Source organism: Gossypium hirsutum, chromosome D10 (assembly GCF_007990345.1).
Source record: "Gossypium hirsutum isolate 1008001.06 chromosome D10, Gossypium_hirsutum_v2.1, whole genome shotgun sequence".
NCBI classification, from domain to species: Eukaryota; Viridiplantae; Streptophyta; class Magnoliopsida; order Malvales; family Malvaceae; genus Gossypium; species Gossypium hirsutum.
Genome location: NC_053446.1, coordinates 2,362,268 through 2,383,826, shown reverse-complemented (window position 1 = coordinate 2,383,826; position 21,559 = coordinate 2,362,268). Strand labels below are relative to the sequence as shown.

Below are 21,559 nucleotides of genomic sequence, written 5' to 3'. Positions count from 1 at the left end.
GGGTCTGTTTTGCAGTACTTAAAAAATGCACTTCTGGCTCCAAAAACACTTTTGAAAGAAAAGTTGTGCTAAACAAACTGCTTTTGGCTGAAACTTTTAGTTTTTCAAAAATACTTTTTAAAAACACTTCTAAAAAGAGAAACTAAAATTTTTAACTTTTCCTCTCCTAAAAGCACTTTTAATGCTTAATTACTTTTTCACCCCTTCAATAACATAACACTTACCTCTCTTTTTTCTTGATGTTTAATTACAAATATGTTAAAATTATTAATTAAAAATATAAAATATTTTTTAAAATACTAATTACAAATATTTAATGGTTATATTTAAATATTTAAAATATAGTTTATATATTCTAATTAAATTTTATAAATAATTAATATTTATTGCTTAAAATATTTAAAATTTATATTTCATATATTAAAATATTAACAACAATTTATAATAATTTTTTTATATTTTTACTAAAATATAATAATATTAACTAATTTAAATATTATTTAAATGCATATTTGTTGCTTGATAATAACATGTCTAAAATAGACATTTTATTTCTCAAAAGCAATTTTTGACAGCAATACTAAACACTCAAATTTTAAGCCAAACTTTTCAATTCTTAAAAGCGCTTTTCCAGCGCACTTTTCAAAAGCATTGCCAAACTAACCCTAAATCAACAAAATGTGTGAAATTTGAGGATTATTTGTTATTATACTAATAAAAATATGTTTAATTGATAAGAAAACATTAACTTCATGGTTAGTTGTCCTTAGCTATTCACTTCCAAAGATTAAATTACTATATGATTAATTGTTAAAATCTTGTTGCTTTTTATTTCATGGGGCACCATTGTTTTTTGGCATAATGACAAATTTAGCATTCTTTTTCCACCTTTTAATAATTTGGCTTTTGTTCAATTTTTTTGGGTTAAATTTGATTCTCATAGTTAAATTTGAGAATCAACCTTTAAAAAATTATATTAAAGTTTTAACTGCATGTATTTAATGCTACTTATTTTTTTAGTTTTATAAACTTTTTTATAATTTTGAATTTTTTAAATATTTTTATAATTTTAATTTATTTTTCACTTTTAAGTTCCGAAAAAATAGGAAACATAGGGTTTCAGTTGTTATATGTAGCTCACGAGAATCTCCACAATCACCTTAAGAGAAGGAAAATATCAGCAAGGAATGACGACAGGAAATAAGTAACAACAGTAAACAAGAAAATAAACAATACTGATAGAGACCAGTATTAAAACAGATAATCATCTGGGTTCCTTCCATTTTTCTGGTTTTTAGTTCATTGTAATCAAGCTTCAAACCATGGCCTAATAATGCTTCTCAAACATGATTTTTTTTAATGGGTTATTTGGTTGCAGGGTACAGAATGGAACATGAGCCATTGCACCCACCCATATCTCAAAAGATGCATTTCTGTTAGAAATCAAACCCACTCCAAGCATAATCTAGAAGCATGAGACGTGGAGCAATTTTGTGCCATACAAAGTGCTCCATTATTGAGATGTTTTGTGGCTGGAAATTAAGTGGATTAATAGCCACATTTGTTGTCATTTTATCAGCCTATAAATAGAGGCTTGAACTTGTGTTGTAATGAAGTAAAATGAGAAGAAAAAGAAATAAGAGAAGCAACGTGAGTGAGAGTGAGAAGGTTAGCAAACCTTGAGTGAGTTAAAATCTAGCAGCAGCTAGACTATCTAGTCATTGAGAAAATATTTGTAATCTTCGTATTGTAATATATTAAGTGTGTAATAAAAGGTAAATTTTCGGCCCATCACGTTTCCAACAAGTGGCATCAGAGCTACGGTTCGGAGCTTGGTTCGGAGTTCGGTTCGTGTCCGGTTCGTGTCCAGTTCGGAGTACCTTTGGTGTTCATCTAACAAGTCGATATGGGCGACGTAATTCAGCTACAAGTTCCACAATTGACGAAGACAAATTATGGAAATTGGAGCATTCGAATGAAGGCTTTGCTCGGTTCGCAAGATTGTTGGGAGATCGTTGAAAAATGATACATCGAGCCCGGAGATGCCGCTACAGAAGCAGCTTTATCAAATGACGCTAAGAAGGCGTTACGAGAAGCACGAAAGAAGGATCAAAAGGCCTTGAATAGTATCTTTCAAGGTATGGATGAATCAACCTTCGAGAAAATATTAGATGTGAAGAACGCGAAGAATGCATGGGAGATTTTGCAAAAATCATTTCAAGGTGTAGAAAAAGCTAAAAAGGTACGCCTTCAGTCACTTAGAGCTGAATTTGAAATGTTAAAAATGAAGAGCTCCGAGAATATCGATGACTATGCCAATCGTGTAAAATCGGTGGTAAATGAAATGAAACGAAATGGAGAAACTCCTGACGAGGTAAGAGTGATGGAGAAAATTCTACGGTCACTCACACGCAAATTCGAGTACGTAGTCGTTGCCATCGAAGAATCAAAAGATTTGTCAAAGATGTCGCTCGAAGAACTTGTGGGTTCTCTGCAAGCCCATGAGCAAAAGATGAAGCTAAATGAAGATAGTGAAAATCTTGATCAAGCCTTGCATAGCAAGTTGTCCGTCGACGACGGAGAAACAAGTAATAACTTTAACCAAGGAAGAGGAAACCGCAGAGGATACCGTGGAGGCTACCGTGGTGGAAACAGAGGAGGAAGAGGATCACGAGGACGTGGAAATCAATCATATGGGAGATATCAAGAAAATAAAGATTATCAAACATCCAACCGTGGACGTGGATCTAGAGGTCGTGGCCGAGGCAGATTTCAAGAAAATAAATCTCAGGTACAATGCTACAACTGTAACAAGTATGGACATTTCAGTTACGAGTGCAGATCAACACACAAAGTGGATGAAAGAAACCATGTAGCAGTCGCAGCAGAAGGCAACGAAAAAGTGGAATCAAGTGTCTTTCTCACTTACGGAGAAAATGAAGATCGCAAGAGAAGTGTGTGGTATCTCGACAACGATGCAAGCAACCACATGTGTGGAAGAAAGGAGCTGTTCACAGAATTAGATGAAACAGTTCATGGACAAATAACTTTTGGAGACAACTCACATGCAGAAATCAAAGGAAAGGGCAAGGTTGTTATAACACAAAGGAATGGAGAGAAGAAGTACATCTCAGACGTTTACTACGTACCAGCTTTGAAGAGCAACCTGATCAGTCTTGGTCAACTCCTAGAAAAAGGATATGAAGTTCATATGAAAGACCGCTCACTCGCCATCAGGAACAAAAGTGAAGAATTAGTTGTTCGAGTTGATATGACGCGAAATCGTCTTTTCACCCTCGACATCGAGTCTGGAGAAGTAAAATGCATGAAGATGGATCTGAAGAATGAATCATGGTTGTGGCACTTAAGGTACGGACATCTCGGATTTTCTGGCTTGAAGCTGTTGTCGAAGACAAATATGGTGAATGGATTACCAAGTATTAATCATCCAGATCAACTGTGTGAAGCCTGTGTCAAAGGAAAGCAGCATAGGCAGAAATTTGAAGTAGGAAAATCTCGAAGAGCTAGAAGACCATTGGAAATTGTACACACCGACATATCTGGTCCGTACGACATTGAATCACTCGGTGGAAACAGGTACTACCTAACTTTTATTGATGATTATAGCAGAAAATGTTGGGTTTATTTTCTCAAAGCAAAATCGGAAGCCCTAGAAAAATTCAAGGAGTTCAAAGCAATGGTGGAAAAACAGAGTGGTCGATATTTGAAGATACTCAGATCCGATAGAGGAGGCGAGTATACTGCAAAGCTTTATGAAAGTTTCTGCAAGGATCATGGAATCATTCATCAGTTAACAGCCAGACGCACTCCACAACAAAACGGAGTTGCAGAAAGGAAGAATCGGACAATTCTGGATATGGCAAGAAGCATGATAAAAGGTAAACACCTTCCGAGAACTTTCTGGGCTGAAGCCGTTGAATGCGCAGTTTATCTGTTGAATCAATGTCCAACAAAAAGTGTAAGACACAAGACACCAGAAGAAGCATGGAGCGGTCACAAGCCAAGAGTTGGACACCTAAAAATTTTTGGATGCATTGCATATGCACACGTTCCTGAGCAACAGAGGAAAAAGCTTGACGATAGAGGAGAGAAGTGTATCTTTATAGGCTATGACAAAAGAAGTAAGGCCTACAGACTTTATAATCCTCTTACTAAGAAATTGATTATCTCAAGAGATGTCGAGTTCGATGAAGCGGATTACTGGAGATGGAGTGAAGAAGAAAAGAAAGTGGAAGGATTATTTTTCAACGAAGACGACAATGATGTCATCAACCAAGAAGAACAAGGCGATGATCAAAGTCCTGGTACAACAGCCCCTTCGTCACCAACCAGCAGTAGCGGAAGCAGCAGCTCAGATGAAGCACCCACAAGAACACGGAGTCTCAACGACATCTACAATTCTACGGAACCTGTAGAGACGCAGTTCGATTATTCACTATTCTATCTAATGACAGAATGTGATCCAGTGACATACGAAGAAGCAATTGAAAACAATAAATGGAAGAAGGCCATGGACGAGGAGATTGCTGCAATAAGAAGGAATGACACGTGGGAGCTAACAAGTCTGCCAGAAGGACATAGCCCGATTGGTGTCAAGTGGGTGTACAAGACGAAGACCAACAAAGAAGGAAAAGTAGAGAAATACAAGGCAAGACTAGTCGCCAAAGGCTACAAGCAAAGACAAGGAGTGGACTATGATGAAATATTTGCTCCAGTCGCAAGAATAGACACAATTAGGCTTCTCATAGCAGTCGCAGCACAATACAAATGGAAAATCTATCAGATGGACGTCAAGTCTGCATTCCTGAATGGCTACTTGGAGGAGGAAGTCTACATAGAACAACCACCTGGATATAGCATACAAGGAAAGGAGGACAAAGTCTACCGATTGAAGAAAGCTTTGTATGGATTGAAGCAAGCCCCAAGAGCATGGAACACAAGGATCGACGAGTACTTCCGAAGAAATGGATTCATCAAAAGCCCGCACGAGCACACCCTGTACATAAAGAAGAATGGATATGGAGATATCATGATCGTATGCCTATATGTGGATGACATGATCTTCACCGGAAACAATCCAGGTATGTCTGATGATTTCAAGAAAGCTATGACTAAAGAATTTGAAATGACAGATATCGGTGAGATGTCATACTTTCTTGGAGTCGAGGTGAAACAAATGCAAGATGGAATTTTTGTCTCTCAAAAGAAGTATGCGGAGCAGATTTTGAACAAGTTCAAAATGAAGGATTGCAAGCCAGTAGTCACGCCAGCTGATCCAGGGATGAAGCTAAGTGTTGATTCGACAAGGGAGTCGATAAACCCGACGTTGTTTAAAAGTCTCGTTGGAAGTTTAAGGTATTTGACAATCACACAACCAGATATTACATATGCAGTAGGATTGGTGAGCAGATTCATGGAGAAGCCGAAGCAAGACCACTTAATTGCCGCAAAAAGAATTTTGAGATATATCAAAGGTACGATGAACCATGGTTTATTCTATACCCACTCACAAGATTCAAAATTAGTTGGCTACTCAGATAGCGATTATGGGGGAGACTTGGATGATCGGAAAAGCACTTCCGGATATGCATTCCACATCAGTTCCGCAGTTTTTTCATGGTCGTCAAAGAAGCAACAAACAATTGCTCTCTCAACATGTGAAGCAGAGTATATGGCCGCAGCAACTTGTACATGCCAAGCAATGTGGTTGAAAAATATTTTGGGAGAAATAGGTGTTTCAAATGAAGGTCCAATTACCATCTACGTTGACAACAAATCCGCTATATCACTTGCCAAGAATCCGGTGTCGCACAGCCGAAGCAAGCACATCGATACGAAGTATCATTTTATCCGAGAGCAAGTGAAAAACAAAAACGTGGAGTTGGTCCATTGCAGGACAGAAGATCAACTGGCAGATATTTTCACAAAGCCGTTGAAAGTGGAGACATTCAACAAATTCAAAGAGAAGCTCGGTATGAAAGTTGGGTTTGAGGGGGAGTGTTAGAAATCAAACCCACTCCAAGCATAATCTAGAAGCATGAGACGTGGAGCAATTTTGTGCCATGCAAAGTGCTGAAATTTTAGCCATACAAAGTGCTCCATTATTGAGATGTTTTGTGGCTGGAAATTAAGTGGATTAATAGCCACATTTGTTGTCATTTTATCAGCCTATAAATAGAGGCTTGAACTTGTGTTGTAATGAAGTAAAATGAGAAGAAAAAAGAAATAAGAGAAGCAACGTGAGTGAGAGTGAGAAGGTTAGCAAACCTTGAGTGAGTTAAAATCTAGCAGCAGCTAGACTATCTAGTCATTGAGAAAATATTTGTAATCTTCGTATTGTAATATATTGAGTGTGTAATAAAAGGTAAATTTTCGGCCCATCACGTTTCCAACAATTTCATACCTCACTTCTCATTCAGGCATTTTAACTACACTACTCCCATAATGGAAATTATTCGGGGCAATGGTGGTGGTGGCTTGGTGAACTGGAAATCTCAGGGCAGTGCTTCATCTTCTGTCGTAGAACTTTTGCCACAAGTTTTTGTATGGAGAAAAGCAAAGATTCTCTTACAAAGGAATTGGTTACAACCGGTGCTTTGCTGACAGCATTCGCTCCACTGGAGCGAGTGAAGAACTTGATGCAAAACCAGAACGCCATAATCAAGTTAGGCCGGCTATCGAAACCATATAATGGGATATGTGACTGCTTTGCTACAACTATCAGACATGAAGGCTTCTTTTCACTTTGGAGAGGCAACACTGCGTATCTCATTGCACATCTTTCTGTTCAGGTAGTTTCCACCAAGCTGAAGTTTCTTAGTCTGCTCCAGTGTTGAGCCATTAAACCTTTATGAACTACAGGCAATAGTTTCCATTATCTTGGAACATGGCGAGAGTCGTAAAGATATCGAGTGGACTAGGGTGCAGACGATAGGGTTGGGTTTTGTTTCTTTCGCTGCACCTCAATTGCTTTTTTATCCATTTTTATATGCTGGAACACGCTTGTCAACCGATGTCAAGAAGACTGTCAGTTACACGGGCGGAAATAGGCAGTTTAATGGTGTAATCGATGTCTTCGGAAAAACCTTGAAATTAGATGGCATTGCTGGATTGTACCGTGGATTAATTATTTCAGTTGCTGAAACTGGTATAAAGGCAGCAGTATATGTCGGTTTATTCCCACATTATTTACACGTTTCGCAGGTCAGCACATTAGATATACTTAAGAACAATAACTAATGGTGTCTGGTTTATAAATGATATGGTTTGGTTTTTCGCAGAACAATATCTTGTCAAGGCCAATGCTAGAATCCGGGGTTGTCATTTGTTACGAAATGGCTGGTTACCCGTTGAATACAGTGAGCAGAAGGATGATGTTGACCTCGGGAGCTGTTAAGTATAAAGGTACACTGCATGCAATTGCACATATTTTGACAACCGAGGGTGAGAAGTCATTTTATAGTGGTGCAGGGGCACAGATCCTTGGATGTGTTGTTTACGCAGGTACTGAAGTGTTAACGGAAGGGTCCAGTCTTACCATTACATGGTAGGGTCCCCGGTAGTGACGGCAGTGGTGGATAACATCTTAACCCTCCATTCATTCAATCTTTTCGGTGCTGAGAAACAATTTCTTTCATTGTTGTTTTCGGTTAAACACGAAGCTGAAAAACTGTTGAATTGAAGTAACCATTTGGTTCCACAATGTTTGAGTTGAGGACCGGTGTCTCCCTTGTTATTAGAACTTGCAACTTTTGAGATTTCTTTTCATGGAAGTAACTAAAGAATCCCTACAACGAATGTAATTACACAACTGAACTTGGAATGCATTAATGGAAGCTTAAGATGATGATATGTATCCACCATGGTTCCATGAATGAAGTGACCACTTCCATGACCGCATTGTCATTTACCTCGAGGATCCTTCCATCTAGCGGTAAAACCGAGAGCGGATCTGCCGTCATCGCTGCCCTTCTCCGTTGCAGCTCTAATAACATCAGCTACATAAATCACTAACATTACAGTACCTGTATAAGCAGCACATAAGAGGATTTCAGCCCCTGCACCATTATAAAATGTCTTCACACCCTCAGTTTTCCAAATTTGTGCAATTGCATGCAGTGTACTCTTGTACTTAACACCTCCCCAGGTCATCATCATCCTTCTACTCACTGTATCCATTGAGTAAGTAGCCATTTTTCCACAAATATCAAATCCGAATTCCACCATAACCCTCGACAAATAATCGTTCTGCCAAAAAATCGAAACCTTATCATTTACATTGAAGAAAAGAAAAAGCCTCACTAAATGTTCTTACCTGCAAAATGTAGGAGTAATACTGTTTCCAAGGGCTTAAACCTGTAGATAGTGCTCCCAACATAACAAGTTCAACAAGTGTGATATTAAATCCACGGTACAGACCAACAATGCCAAATGATTTCAGGGTTTTCCTATAGAAATCGGTTATACCATTAAACTGTCTTTGCCCTAAGTTACCGGTAATCTTCACATCGGTCGCCATGCGTGTTCCGGCATATAAGAATGGATGAACAAGCAATTGAGTTGCAAAAAAAGCAACACAATTTAACTCTAGCACTCGCATCGAAGTCCACCGGATGTCTTCACGAGTCTTGGCATATTCGAAAATGTTGTAACGTATTACCTGTAGTATACATAAAGGGTTAGTTTAGCATTGCTGTTAAACAGGGATTAATAAATTTCAGCTGGGTGGGAGTTTACCTTAGAGAAAACATCTCCAATGGCCATTACAGGGTAGCCTCTCCAAAGTGAAAAGATGCCTTCATGTCTGATAGTTGTAGCAAAGCAATGAAATATTCCATTATATGGTTTAGGCAGCCGACCCGACTTGATTATATCGTTCTGGTTTTGCATCAAGAGCTTCACTCGTTCAAATGGGGCAACTGCTGCCTTCGCAGCATCAAGTAGCACCATTTTTGTTATAAAAGAAGCTTTACTGCTCTCCATTGGTGCTCCTACAAAAGCTGCCGGCATAGGCTTTACAACAGATGAGGCACCATTGCCACGAATGCTTTCGATTAATGGAGTAGTGTAGTTAAAATGCCTGAAAGAGAGGTCAAGTTGCCAATGTATCTTTTGAGATATAGGTGGATGCAATGGCTCATGTTCCGTTCTGCAACTCACTCTTATAGTCTGCAATGAAATATAATCGAAACAGACATATGATAATAAAGAAAACATTTTCCAAGAATCAAGATCTTCCCATTAATGTAGAATTTTTCCAAGAAAAGGTGCCCCATGAAAACTAAAAGAAAGTTTTACAAAAATGAGTTTTCTCATGATTCCATGTTCAAGAATTGAGTGAAATAATTTAGCAGGTACATAGTCTTTTTGGTTTCTTGGAAAAAATTTGACACTAAAGAAGATGAGCAAAGAAAAGAAGAAAGAATATACACAAAAATGGAGAGAGTAGATTACCAAGTTGTCCATATCAGAAAAAAGCTTCTGTTGCAGTTGTAGTTGGAAATAGAAGGAGAAAGCAAATGGTGTGTGTATTTTGCATTGAGAAGCAGGTGCGGGAAATCCAGTTATTAGGGCCATCCTAATATCGTTTTGTTTCAAAGAATTAATAATAACTATTTTATACGCTAATTAAACATCAATTGTCGTCCAGTGGTTAGGATATCTGGCTTTCACCCAGGAGACCCGGGTTCAATTCCCGGCAATGGAAGGTTTTCAATTTTTGAAATAGGAATTTAACCCTTAACTTAGTCTTTTGTCATTTCAGTCCCTATTCTTTTAAATTTTGTCATTACAGTCCCTGTTCGTTCCAATTTTTGAAAGTTAGTCCAATTACTTTTAGTTCGAGGAATTTTTGTCATTAGAGTCTCTAATTTTTTTCAATTCAGTTGTTACAGTCGTTGTCGATTTCAATTTTTGAAATTTAGTCATTCTACTCTTATTTTGAGGAATTTTTTAAATTTAATTCTTGTACTTTTAATTCAAGGAATTTAACCCTTCACACGTTTTCTTCCAAATTTAGTCATTCTACTTTTACTTTTAAGGAATTTAGCCCTCCATTTGTTTTTCCATTCCAATCCCTGTTCTTTTCAATTTTTTAGAATTTATTCTTTTTACTTTTAATTTAAAGAATTTAACCCTCCACTTGTTTGATTTTAAGAAAAATTAAAATCTATTTCATAAAACAATGAAATGTTTAATTTTCAAATTTAAAAAAAAAATTGATTCAAAACACTATTAATTTTTTTTCTTAAAATTGAATATGTAACATTTAAAAATTAAAATATGATTCATAATACCATTAATGAACTTCTATTAAATTTGAGTATTTGGTATTTTAATATTGTGACTTAAAAATTAATGGTAACACACATTCATTTTTTACATAATTTAATTAGCAATGTCATCAATTAAATTTTAAGTTAAAATAAAAATGAAAATACTCTTAAACCAGATGGAGATTAAATCCCTTCAAGGGATTAAATTACAAAAGTTTGAAGAATACGAGAAACTGGAAGCATAGACAGTCGGGAGAAACAACCTTGACGATAACCAAAAAGGCTTAAATCCAAAATTGACACACACATGTATTAGGAAAGAAACGAAGAATGACTAAAGGGGTTTCTCTCAAATTCATTTTTGCCTCAAACTTAATTGCATTTTGGTACATTGTCAGGACTAAACAAGCTATGCAAAAAGAAGAAGTTGAATCATACAATTAGAAACATGGCAAGTGCCAAGTGCTAACATATGAAGTTGGTATTAAACAACATATAATGGATAGATAAATATTTAAGAAATGGTTCAAACAACCATTACCATTAATTTTGTGCCTCAATCTCTTTATCTTCAACATCATTTGTAGTGCCATTTGCTTCCCCGTCTTCGGGGTCTTCGGTTGGTGGTTGAACCTGTTCCTCTTCTGGCAATGGTTCCTCCACGTAATCGTTCTCGAAAGCATCAGCAGGAACCTCATAGATCCTAACTTGAGGTTTAGATGGATCCTTCACAAGCACATATTTCCCTTCATTCAACTTCATACACAAGTCCACAATAGACTTCACAATCCCCCACATATTCGCGGTGTTGAGATTGATTTGTGCGGCAAAATCCCTTGGCTTATAACCAACAACGCCCAATATCACGTGGTTGAAATGATCCCTAGGATGTACCCTCGAAACATACCCCAATTTCATCAAATCAGCATTGGCTAAAATCGCTTGAGCAGTCCATTTAGCCAACTTATTCGCATTGTTCTTCAACTCGGTAGCTAAAACCGCACCCCTTTGCGTCTCCAACTTCTGTCTCCAATCGACACCGGAGTATTTAGGATCAAACTCGTTGAGTGCATTCAAAGTAAGGAACGACTTCTGGTTATTAACATCGACAACACTCTGAACCTCACACCGAGCAACTAAATGCATGTCGTTATCAAGTTTCCACCTTCTGTACCTATAAGCAACTGAAGCCACTTCATCGCCTTCATTGGCAAACGGATTCGACTCATCGAAACTAACCTTATTCCCATCCCTAACTAAAACTTGCTGTGAAAAATTCTGATTTATATATGCAGCTTCAACACTCAATGAATAAGCAGAGTTAATATCATCTTTAGCTTCAGGCAATGGTTCTTGAGATGTCTCATGGACAGATAACAAATCTAATTGAGACCCATCTCTTTTATCGAAAAATAATTTGTTCCCAACACGCTGAATCACAATATCCCATGAATAAACTGACCTGGGTGCACACATTAAGGTTGAAAGGATCGTGTCCGTCGCGAAAACCGTCGCCTTATCCTCATTAGCCAATCGGCGTATCACTGGGTCGTCGGTGGTGGTGACTTTAAAGAAGTTACGGTTCTTGAACCGTTCGAGTCTCCTTTCGTTCTTCGGTGTGATTCGATCAAAGGACCGGTCGTAGTACTCTAAAGCGCCGCAGATGAGTAAATCTTCTGGTTCGGGAACGGAAAAGGATAATTTGGAGAACGTTAAGAAAGGGATTTGATCGAGCATATTCCATTCCGGTTGAATATCGACAGAGGATTTGAAAATCGCGGCTTCACGTCGTTGCTGGTTCTGGTTAGACCGGTTGAGATTGTAAAGCCGGTCACGGCGGGCACGTTCTTTCTCGGCTTCCCGTTTGCGGGCCTCAACTTCTTCGTCTCGCCTTTGAGGGAGTTGAGGTCTGTTTTGATTGAAACGCCACTTAGGACCGAACTTAGGCCGCGGCGGAGGCTTGGCATCGACTAAACGGAATGAGGAATCGTCTTCGGGGTTAGCCAAGGGGAAAGCGTCGACGTCGAGGGAGAAATCAAAGGGCGAGTCCGCAGGGTTCCCAGCCCCGTGCCTCGACGAAGGGCGGTTGGACGGATTAGCGTTTGAGGAAGGAAAAGAGCGGGTGAAGTCGGCGATTCGGCCGAGCTTGTCGGAGCGGGAGAAAGGAGCGAAGGGAACATGGAGAGGGAGAGTAGTGGTGATCGATGCGGCGGCGGCGGAATCGGGTGGACCCCAGCCGTCAGGGTTAAACGGAACAGCGCCTACTTCGAAAACTCCCACCATTGTCGATTGAAAACTCTAGATTTTGCCTGCAACAGAGTAAGAGAACCAACAAAACCCTAGGGGATTTATACTAATATTAAATAGTTTACTGGAAAGATTTTGGAGAGATCCTTTCATAAACCCCAAAAATTTCTTAAAGCTTTTTGGACTTGAGATCTCGGCCTCAGTTGTTGTTAGGGTTCATAGGTTCTTTTATATTTGGGCTTTCTTCGCCATTGTTGCTTGTCCAAGATTCACTCTAATTAAAACTTGGGCTTCTTTAGTACGAAAATAGATGATGTACTCATGCGCCCGTTGTGTACAACGTTTTGTCATTACAATCGGAATTGTGCCACTAGTACAAAGCACAATCGGATGTTTCATTTTATTACGAAAACAGTGTGTATCGATTAGTATGATTAGAATTGGTCTAAAATCGATTATACTATTTTACACTTTAATATTATTTATTTTTATAGTTAAAATATTGATACTAATCATTTCTTAAAACCATCATTACTAATTAGATCTGTTCATGGGTCAGTTTATCCGTCTAGATCCGAAGATTTGCTTGAAATTTGAGAGGATTTAGGTAAAAAATTAGGCACGAAAAATGAGTTTAGACAAAAAATTAAATTAGTCCTATTTAAAATATGGGTCAGGCTCATGCTTTAACATTCAAGGTTCAAGTCCGGCCTGGCCCGTTTTTTACGTTTATAATAATTTATATTATGTTATTTTTATATATTACTTAATTTAGAACACATTAAAAAAATAAACCTATACAAAATATATAATACTACTTTAATATAAACATTAAAATAATGTTAAGATGGCTATATAAAAAAAATTTCAATAAATAAAACATGTATAAAATTATTAAATATTAAAACAATATAATATGAATATTAAAAAAATTTAAAAATAATATAGACGGGCTTGGGTTAATCTTTTGTAAATATTGACGAGTTTGAACAAAATTTTAAACTCATATTTTAGGTCAGATCGAGTTTGAGTAAACATAAAATATGTTAATATTATGCTTAGATCTGGCCCGACTTGGCCCATAAACACCTCTATTACTAACTCATCATGCTGGTATAGTATTTTTAAGAAAAATTCATATCAATTTGTAACTAGAATAAATTAAGGAGTTAATTATTTAAATTAATCGATGATATTATTAAAACATAATAATTATATTAATTGGTTAAATATATCATCGGTTAATAATAATAAAAAAACAACATATATGCACAACTTAACATAAGTTTTGGCCCATGATGCCTATTAAATGGAATTGGAATAATAATGCATGATAAAGCAAGAGGGACAAGCTTGACATGTGTTTGGACCCCCAAAATTATTACAATTTATGTAAATATCTTTATCAAAGCTAGGAATGTTTTCAGACATAAAAAAACATGAAGTGATATTAGGGACTCCTTTAGTTTCACATATTCTTTTTATCATCTTACATTGGCCTCTTGTTTCACCATATATTAATTAGTTTAAACATGATTTATTGATAAATGTTGAATTCCAGGAATCCAATACAATTTGGATTAAAGACCTTTTTGGATGAGCAGTGCATTTATCTACGGTTAGTGTAAAAATAGAGGTGGTGGTGAAATTAAATTCTGTAACGATACTGTAGCGTGAGACAAAAAGAAAACTAAACGCACTGCACTGGAGATAAATGTTCATCCGAAGGGCCCCTAAATCTAAGTATGATATTAGTGCATTTTTTATTTGTCAAAGTTCATTCATATTTATAACTAACACATGCATGTTTTAGGTTTACTCATATTTTATTTTTATTTCCTGACAAAAATGTAATATTTTAAATTTAATATTTAAAATTCTAAACATATCCAATTTAACATTTTTTTTAATATTTACATTATGATATTATATATTATCATAAATTTAAATTTTATGTAATATAAAGTACATAATGCATAAACATAGTAAGGTAAAAGTATCATAGAAGCCTTTGTATTAGGAGCTAAATTGTATTTTACCTCCTTTACTTTAAAAAATAGACAAATTGGCCCCTATAAGTTATATCAAAGAGCAAGCTAACCCTTCTGTTAAAAATTCCATCCATTTTTGCTATTAAAAACTAATCTCTCTACGCCAGTATGAGGTACACGTAGCACATTACGTGTAATTCTCTGATTATCCTGTTAGCCACGTCAATTCTTAACAGTAGAAATAGATGAAATTCATAACAAAAAAAATCAATTTGCTCTCTTATCTAACCTACAGAGACTAATTTATCTATTTTTTAGTAAATACAGTAAAACTCAATCTGATTCTCAATATAGAGGTCTCCATGATACTTTTACCAACATAATAATAATAATAATAATAGGTCTAACCAAAATAAGTTTTAATGTTGGAATCCAAACTCAACCCATCTTTTAAACAAATTTTTTTCCCAAATCATATTTTTAAAACTAATATTTTTTTTACTAATCTCATTATAAGTTCTTATGATCTCTGCTCTTTTTGACACAATACTTAGAATTATCCATAGCCCCTCCCCAACCTATAAATAGGATGATAATGCATTTCAACGCACTTGAACTCACGTCCTCCTGCATTAACAATAATGTCCACGCCAATCAAGATAAAATTTAATCCGCTAAAACTAATCTTTTTATTTAAACTCTACATGTGGTTGGAAGAAGTTTAATTAAGAGTTGAGAAGGAAAGTGGGAAGAAGCGGTTAGTGGAGATGTGGGGCAAAAAAATATGCATTCCTTGCCATCCCATTCATCTGTATACGATATATCTTCTAGATTTCGTTGCTCATTTATTTTCATTTCGTTGTTGGTAACTATGATGTAATGAAAAGAAAACTTGCAAACGTCTTTCATCTTTCGTCACAAAACTTACCGAAGCATTTCATTTCTCACATTACTGACTACTCACATTTTTATAAAAATATATATATAAATAAATCCCAGGTTTAATTTCAAACAAATAATAAATTAATTACAATATCTAATAGTTAAATTACAATCGAATTTTAACTATTTCATCTTTATTTTTTCATCTTTGTATCAAGAAAAATTCAGATTCAACTCTTAAAAATGACTTTATTAGAAAAAAAATAACTATAAATTTGAAACAGTTCTCATGAAATATTATTTTATGAACCATTCTCACCACACAATCCATGATTCTTTTCCAATTGTTTAATAACATTTCAGTAATTTTTTTCATGTCATTGACACAAATTTAGTATTTTTTTTTACCCTTCGAGGAATGTCGAACCCAAAACCCTAAATCTTAACCTTGAACCATAAATCTCAAATCCAAATCTCGAACCTTAAATCTAGGGCTTAGGATTTGAGATTAGATTTCGAGATTTGGGGTTTAAGGCTAGGGTTTAGAGTTTAAAATTTAGAGTTTGAGATTTATTTATGGTTCAAGGTTTAAAATTGCCAAAAATTGGTGTTAATGACATGAAAAGAATTACTAAAATATCATTAAATAATTGGAAAGTGATCATGAATAATGTGAGTCCATAAAATAATTTCATTTTTATATCAAACAAAATTTTTTAAAAAAATTCAAATTCAAACCTTAAAAATGATATTATTGAAAAAAATAACTATAAATTTAAAATAATTTCCATATATTATGAAACAGACACGACAAAAATCTTAATTATTCAAATATATAAAGAATTCAAGTTTGACTGGAAAATGTTTGGGGGAAAACCTTTGCTTTATTTGCTCTATATATGAACCGTTAATTGATCTATAAAATGCCGTAAATGCTGCCTACATTAGTGATCACATGGTCAATTAATGCGATTCATCAGTTCAAACTAGCCATTGACAGACTTTATGTAGTAATGCAATAATATGAACATTTAATCAATAGAATTCATTAATCGTAATGCAATAATACGAACTTCGAACATTAATCGTAAAATTGATAGTAAATTGAATGAAAATAAAAGTATACTTCAGCAAAATAGAATTCATATACTCTATTCTAAGACACAATTGTATTGTTCTAAGCAGTGGTGAAACTAGGAAAGCTGGCAAAGCCTCGACGCCCCTAAAATAATTTGTTTTCATATGACCCTTGAAAATTATTAAAATTTTAAATTAGTAAAGGTAAAATTGTACTTGGGCTCCCCTAAAAAATATAAAAATTTGATTTAATCATTTAAAAATTATAAAGATATAATTTATTAAAATGGTGAAATTGTATTTTTTCTATTATAAAAATTACAATTTAAGTTCGACCCCTAACAAAATTTTCTAGTTTCTACCCTGGTTCTAATCTATTTATGAGAATCAATTAACAAGTAAAGTAAAATCAGTCTAAGCTACCAATAATAGAACAAGTAATTTCAAACATTAATATATATATAATCCTATATCTAACCAGAATTAGTTAACAATACATAAAGTCTTATATATGTAGCTTAATCCCAGTTTATCTAGTTTTCCATTTGCATATGATCAGCTTATAATATGAAGAAGGGTAGCTTCAAAATGAACATAACTTAACAGATCTGGTTTCCAATTGCAGCATTATTTCAGAGGTTTCTGAACAAACAAATTTCACTAACAATCAAACATACATAATTAATATATATATTTTACTACTTGTCATGCATGAGCATCATAGATGAACTTGTTTAATCTCTCAGCTATCCTGGTGACAGCAACTCCATGATAATCTGGTGTTAACTCCCCAACCTATAGACAAAAAAAATTTAACCAAAAATTAACCATTAATTTCATTGTTCATTCACATCAAAAAGGACCAACAATACCTACGGTGAGATGTATAGTGTGGAAAGCAGTGTTGCCAACTACAGAGAAACTGGCATTAACAATGTCAGCTCCTTCTTCATGAAGGATACGAATGGTGTCATTAAAAATGAACCGGCTGTGAGTGTCGGTCGTTAAACCGATTACCAAAGAAGAACCCATTTCATGAATCTGGATTTGTGGAACTTTTGGGCTAAAACCAGTTCTGCTGCTAGCAATATTCATCGACTGTCCTCCACTTATTAAGCTATCTTTCCTTTGTTTCATCCTCTCCAAGTTTGTTTGTAACCTTTTTATGTAATTTGCAGCTTCACCTAGTTGATCAGGTAGTGATATTGATTCCTACAATGAAAAAAATCAATAATTTATACATATACACACAATATACTAAAAGAAGAAAAAGGAGAGAGAGATGAACCCTAGAGTTGTAATGTGGGACGAGAGAATTGAGCTCTGAATATAGAGCTTTCATTTGATTCCTTCTGTTCCTCTCAATGAGTTTTCTATCAGTTCTTGAGGAAAAATTATTAGGGTTGTTGTTGTTGATCTCCATTGATGATGATGAGTAACAAAAACAGCAGCAAATTACAGTCTGTGTTTTAATGAATCTACCTTTCCTTTTATTTTCAAGTAAGCCCTTAAAAGGTTTTTCCCTTGCCAGTAATGGGAGCCAATAGGACAAAAAAAAAAAGGCAAAATATTTAATGAGAAATTGAGATGCCTATTCAATGAAATTTCATTCAAAAAGGAAAGAAAAGAAAATGAAAGTTTGGGTTATCTGAACAGATAGTGGGGTTTCCTGTAAGGCTAAGTGGACTGTCATTGAGCCTTTTAATTATTCAGAGAAACACGTACTTATATAATTACTAAAGCTACTGTATCAATTTCGGCTTTAACCATTCACAGCACATGGGCAATCAAAATGGAATTTGTAACTTATTATTATTATTAAGTTTATCCGTTCTACATTTTATGTTCGGGGTTCATGATTACCTCTCTCAATAATATTGTCTTTAATTAAGATTTATACTTGCATTTTTCTTTTAAGAGTACAATATGTTTTACCATTACACCTAACCACTTGTTGATAAGTTTAAACGTGTTTAAGCGAGATTATCTTTTGATTTAAAAATTGAAAAAAATTACGAATAAAAATATATATTATATAAAAAAATTAATTAAATTAAGTTTTTTTTATTGGGAGAAAGTATTTTATGCAACTCTTAAACATTAGTATATGTTACATTTATTTGAAAAGCTAATAATCTATTAATTACATATAGCATATGGTAATTAAAAGAATTATTGATTTTTCTTTAAAAAATATAATTACATGATATGTGTAACACCCCTAATCCATATCCGTCGCCAAAATAGGGTTACAGAGCATTACCGAGGTTTATACATTAAATCAAATCAAATCGTATCATTTACTATTCATATCCGAAATCTAACCTAATCAATCATAATGTCCTTTATATGGGCCCTCGAGACCCAATTTATGCATTAAAAACAAGTCAGGACTAGATCGGGAACTCAGAGAATTTTTCACGAAATTTCAAAATTTTTCCTTAGGTGCAGGGGACACATGCCCGTGTGGCCAGGCCGTGTGACTCACACGGCCAAGTGACACACCTGTGTCTTAAGCTATGTGGGCATTCGATGTGAGGCACACGGTCGTGTCCCGGCCCTAGTCCATACCCGTGTAACTCTTTGACTTGGGTCACACGGCTAGCCACACTCCCGTGTACTAGGCCATGTGGACAATTTAATTTTCGAAAATTAGGTGCAGGGGACACACGACCAAACCACACACCCGTGCGCATGGCCGTGTGTCACACACGGCTGAGACACACGCCCGTGTCTCTGCTCGTGTGGACGAAAAATGGGTCATTTTCAGGCCACTTTTCTCACTCAATTTGCCTTTCACCTACAATATCAACCAAACACATTCACAAGCCAATTCATAACCCTCAAATCAATGTCAATACCAAGTTTTATGCATGACATATTATCTCATATTTGCAAGTGTTTAAACTTACCAAAAACACATTAATGCTTATAAGCATACTTTATCAATTATGCTAATGCAAAACCATTCATCAATAGGTTTGTATACTTCCCATCATCTCACCATTTTATCACACATCAAACTTGATAAGGCTTTATATATTTACATCAAAATATGCCTTACACTAGCCATTCCAATGGCTAGTTACAACAAAATATTTCATCATTATACCTAACTTAGCTTATACATGTCATTATATCAAAAGTTAGCTTGCTTTATATACCGAGAAGTCCGAGGGATAGTGTGATGTGTTTTTGACCAAGTTCCAACCTTCACGAGCTTCCGAGTACTATAAAACAGAAAAAAATAAAACAAAGTAAGCATTTAATGCTTAGTAAGTTCGTATAACTGAAATTTTAAGTTACCATTCATTTCTATTAAAGTAAACATACAAAATGCATCCAAGAAATTTGGCTAATAGCCTAAACAACCAATTTCATCAAACATGTTAGTTATTGTAATTCACACAATTGTCAAGAAACATGAATGAGCTCATCATATAATACGTTTTATATTCATATACTTTTCTTATCATATTTCCATACAACATGTACATTTCCATAACAAAACATCTCAAGTTTAGTTGGCACATGTCGGAACTTTGCCCGTTGAATTTATTTGAAATATAGATGGACACACATGTAGTACACTTAAAGTCTATAAAACTGTAATTCGCCAATTCATATTCGGGGGTACTTATTATAGCACATAATTAGGAAATACTCTCTCGAGCCATATAACAGGAAACTCATGTGAGCAATGTAACAGGAAGTTTATCCGGTCTACAACAGGAAACTCATAAGAGTTTGAAACAGAAAGCTCATGTGAGCTTAACAGGTAACTCCGAAGAGCTATTATCAGGAAGTTTCAGATAGCCATATATCAGAAAGTTCAAGCAAGCCATATCAGGAAGCTCATTAAGAGCCTTATATCGGGACGCTCATAAAGAGCTGCAGTATGTCTGCAATATATGTAGGATCAATACCGATCATATAACAGGACGCTCACAAAGAGCTACGGTATGTCCGCAACATATGCAAGATTAATACCGATCGAGATGCTCGCAGGAACCATGTAACAGGATGTTTGAGAAGGCTTATAACAGGATGCTCTTTCGAGCTATGGTGTGTTCGCAACATATGCAGGACCACAACCAATACGGAAATCCTGTATCCATCAAATTTCATTTATTCAAACGGGATTTATTACTCATCGGGCATTATTAAACATGTAATCAATTTCATATTTTCATAACATTTATACAATTCACATATACACAACATTTATACACAACATTTAATTCAAACATATAAATATACACAAATTAGTGACACGAACTTACCTCGACACTTGCTCGTATATAGAAATCTACTAATCCGACATTTTTTCTTTTCTTCGATCTAACTCCTTATTTGATCTTTTCGGATCTATATAAATGAATTTAACATCAATTTAATACATTTCATATTCAATTCAATCCAATTTACATCTTAGGCAAAAGTACCATTTTGCCCCCACACTTTTGATAAATTCCAATTTCGTCCCTATGCTCGAAAAATGAAATTCATGCAATTTAATCCTTATTCCAAGCCTAACCTGTAATAGCCCGATTTTGGGTCTAGTCGGAATAGTGGTTTCGGGACCACAAATTCGACGAAGAAAAATGTAACTGCCTGAATTTTCAGGGATGTCGGAACGGTGATTCGAGATCACTAAATCCGACAAATGAGTATAAAATATTATTAATTTAGTGAGTATAAGTTAAATGTGAAGTTACGAAAATTTTTGAAATAGTGAATAGTGCACTAGAAATAAATATTAAAATAATTAGAATCAAAAACGAGGTATCGAGACCTCAGAGATTTTAAAATGAGCCATAAATATTTTTATAAATATTTATGAAGTGTTAAAAAGTTAGTAATAAAGTTTCGTTAAGAAATTTTAAAGTTTCGATAATTAATTGAACAAAAAGGACTAAATTGTAACAAATGCAAAATTATGGGAAATGATTAAATAGCTTAAATGATAAAAGGAAGAGGACTTAAAAGGTAAATAGACCAAATGTATATTTGGGCTGGACGGCAAAGGCATGAAATCAACAAGAAAGTAAGGAGAATTAAGGGTAA

At 35.1% G+C, this 21,559-nt stretch overlaps 4 protein-coding genes and 1 non-coding gene across 6 annotated transcripts; 2 read left to right on the top strand and 3 right to left on the bottom strand.

Annotated features, from left to right (window-relative positions):
- Positions 1-6,566: 6,566 nt before the first annotated feature.
- Positions 6,567-7,571, top strand: LOC107915556 (ADP,ATP carrier protein 3, mitochondrial-like). Its single transcript, XM_016844698.1, has 3 exons — positions 6,567-6,812; positions 6,883-7,224; positions 7,302-7,571. The coding sequence occupies exons 1-3, from the start codon at positions 6,567-6,569 to the stop codon at positions 7,569-7,571; spliced, it is 858 nt and encodes a 285-aa protein (XP_016700187.1).
- A 75-nt stretch (positions 7,572-7,646) lies between these two features.
- LOC107915557 (ADP,ATP carrier protein) lies at positions 7,647-9,594 on the bottom strand. Its single transcript, XM_016844699.2, has 4 exons — positions 9,475-9,594; positions 8,758-9,189; positions 8,336-8,680; positions 7,647-8,268 (listed from the first exon to the last, which is right to left on the bottom strand). Exons 1-4 carry the CDS (start codon positions 9,484-9,486, stop codon positions 7,924-7,926), a joined length of 1,134 nt encoding a protein of 377 aa, XP_016700188.2. The 5' UTR covers positions 9,487-9,594; the 3' UTR covers positions 7,647-7,923.
- A 61-nt stretch (positions 9,595-9,655) lies between these two features.
- On the top strand, positions 9,656-9,727 carry TRNAE-UUC (transfer RNA glutamic acid (anticodon UUC)). Its single transcript has one exon. It is a non-coding gene; the product is annotated as a tRNA-Glu (tRNA).
- An 899-nt stretch (positions 9,728-10,626) lies between these two features.
- On the bottom strand, positions 10,627-12,738 carry LOC107915180 (eukaryotic translation initiation factor 3 subunit D). The gene has a single exon (XM_016844340.2). The coding sequence runs from the start codon at positions 12,576-12,578 to the stop codon at positions 10,839-10,841; it is 1,740 nt and encodes a 579-aa protein (XP_016699829.1). The 5' UTR covers positions 12,579-12,738; the 3' UTR covers positions 10,627-10,838.
- Positions 12,739-17,087: 4,349 nt separating this feature from the next.
- LOC107925090 (transcription factor bHLH162) lies at positions 17,088-18,191 on the bottom strand. 2 transcript variants are annotated; one of them, XM_016855655.2, is made up of 3 exons: positions 17,781-18,191; positions 17,369-17,704; positions 17,088-17,287 (listed from the first exon to the last, which is right to left on the bottom strand). In XM_016855655.2, exons 1-3 carry the CDS (start codon positions 17,913-17,915, stop codon positions 17,198-17,200), a joined length of 561 nt encoding a protein of 186 aa, XP_016711144.2. In that variant the 5' UTR covers positions 17,916-18,191; the 3' UTR covers positions 17,088-17,197. The 2 variants fall into 2 exon arrangements, with proteins under 2 accessions (XP_016711144.2, XP_016711146.2); XM_016855657.2 differs by having other exon boundaries at positions 17,365-17,704; positions 17,781-18,178.
- Positions 18,192-21,559: the final 3,368 nt, after the last annotated feature.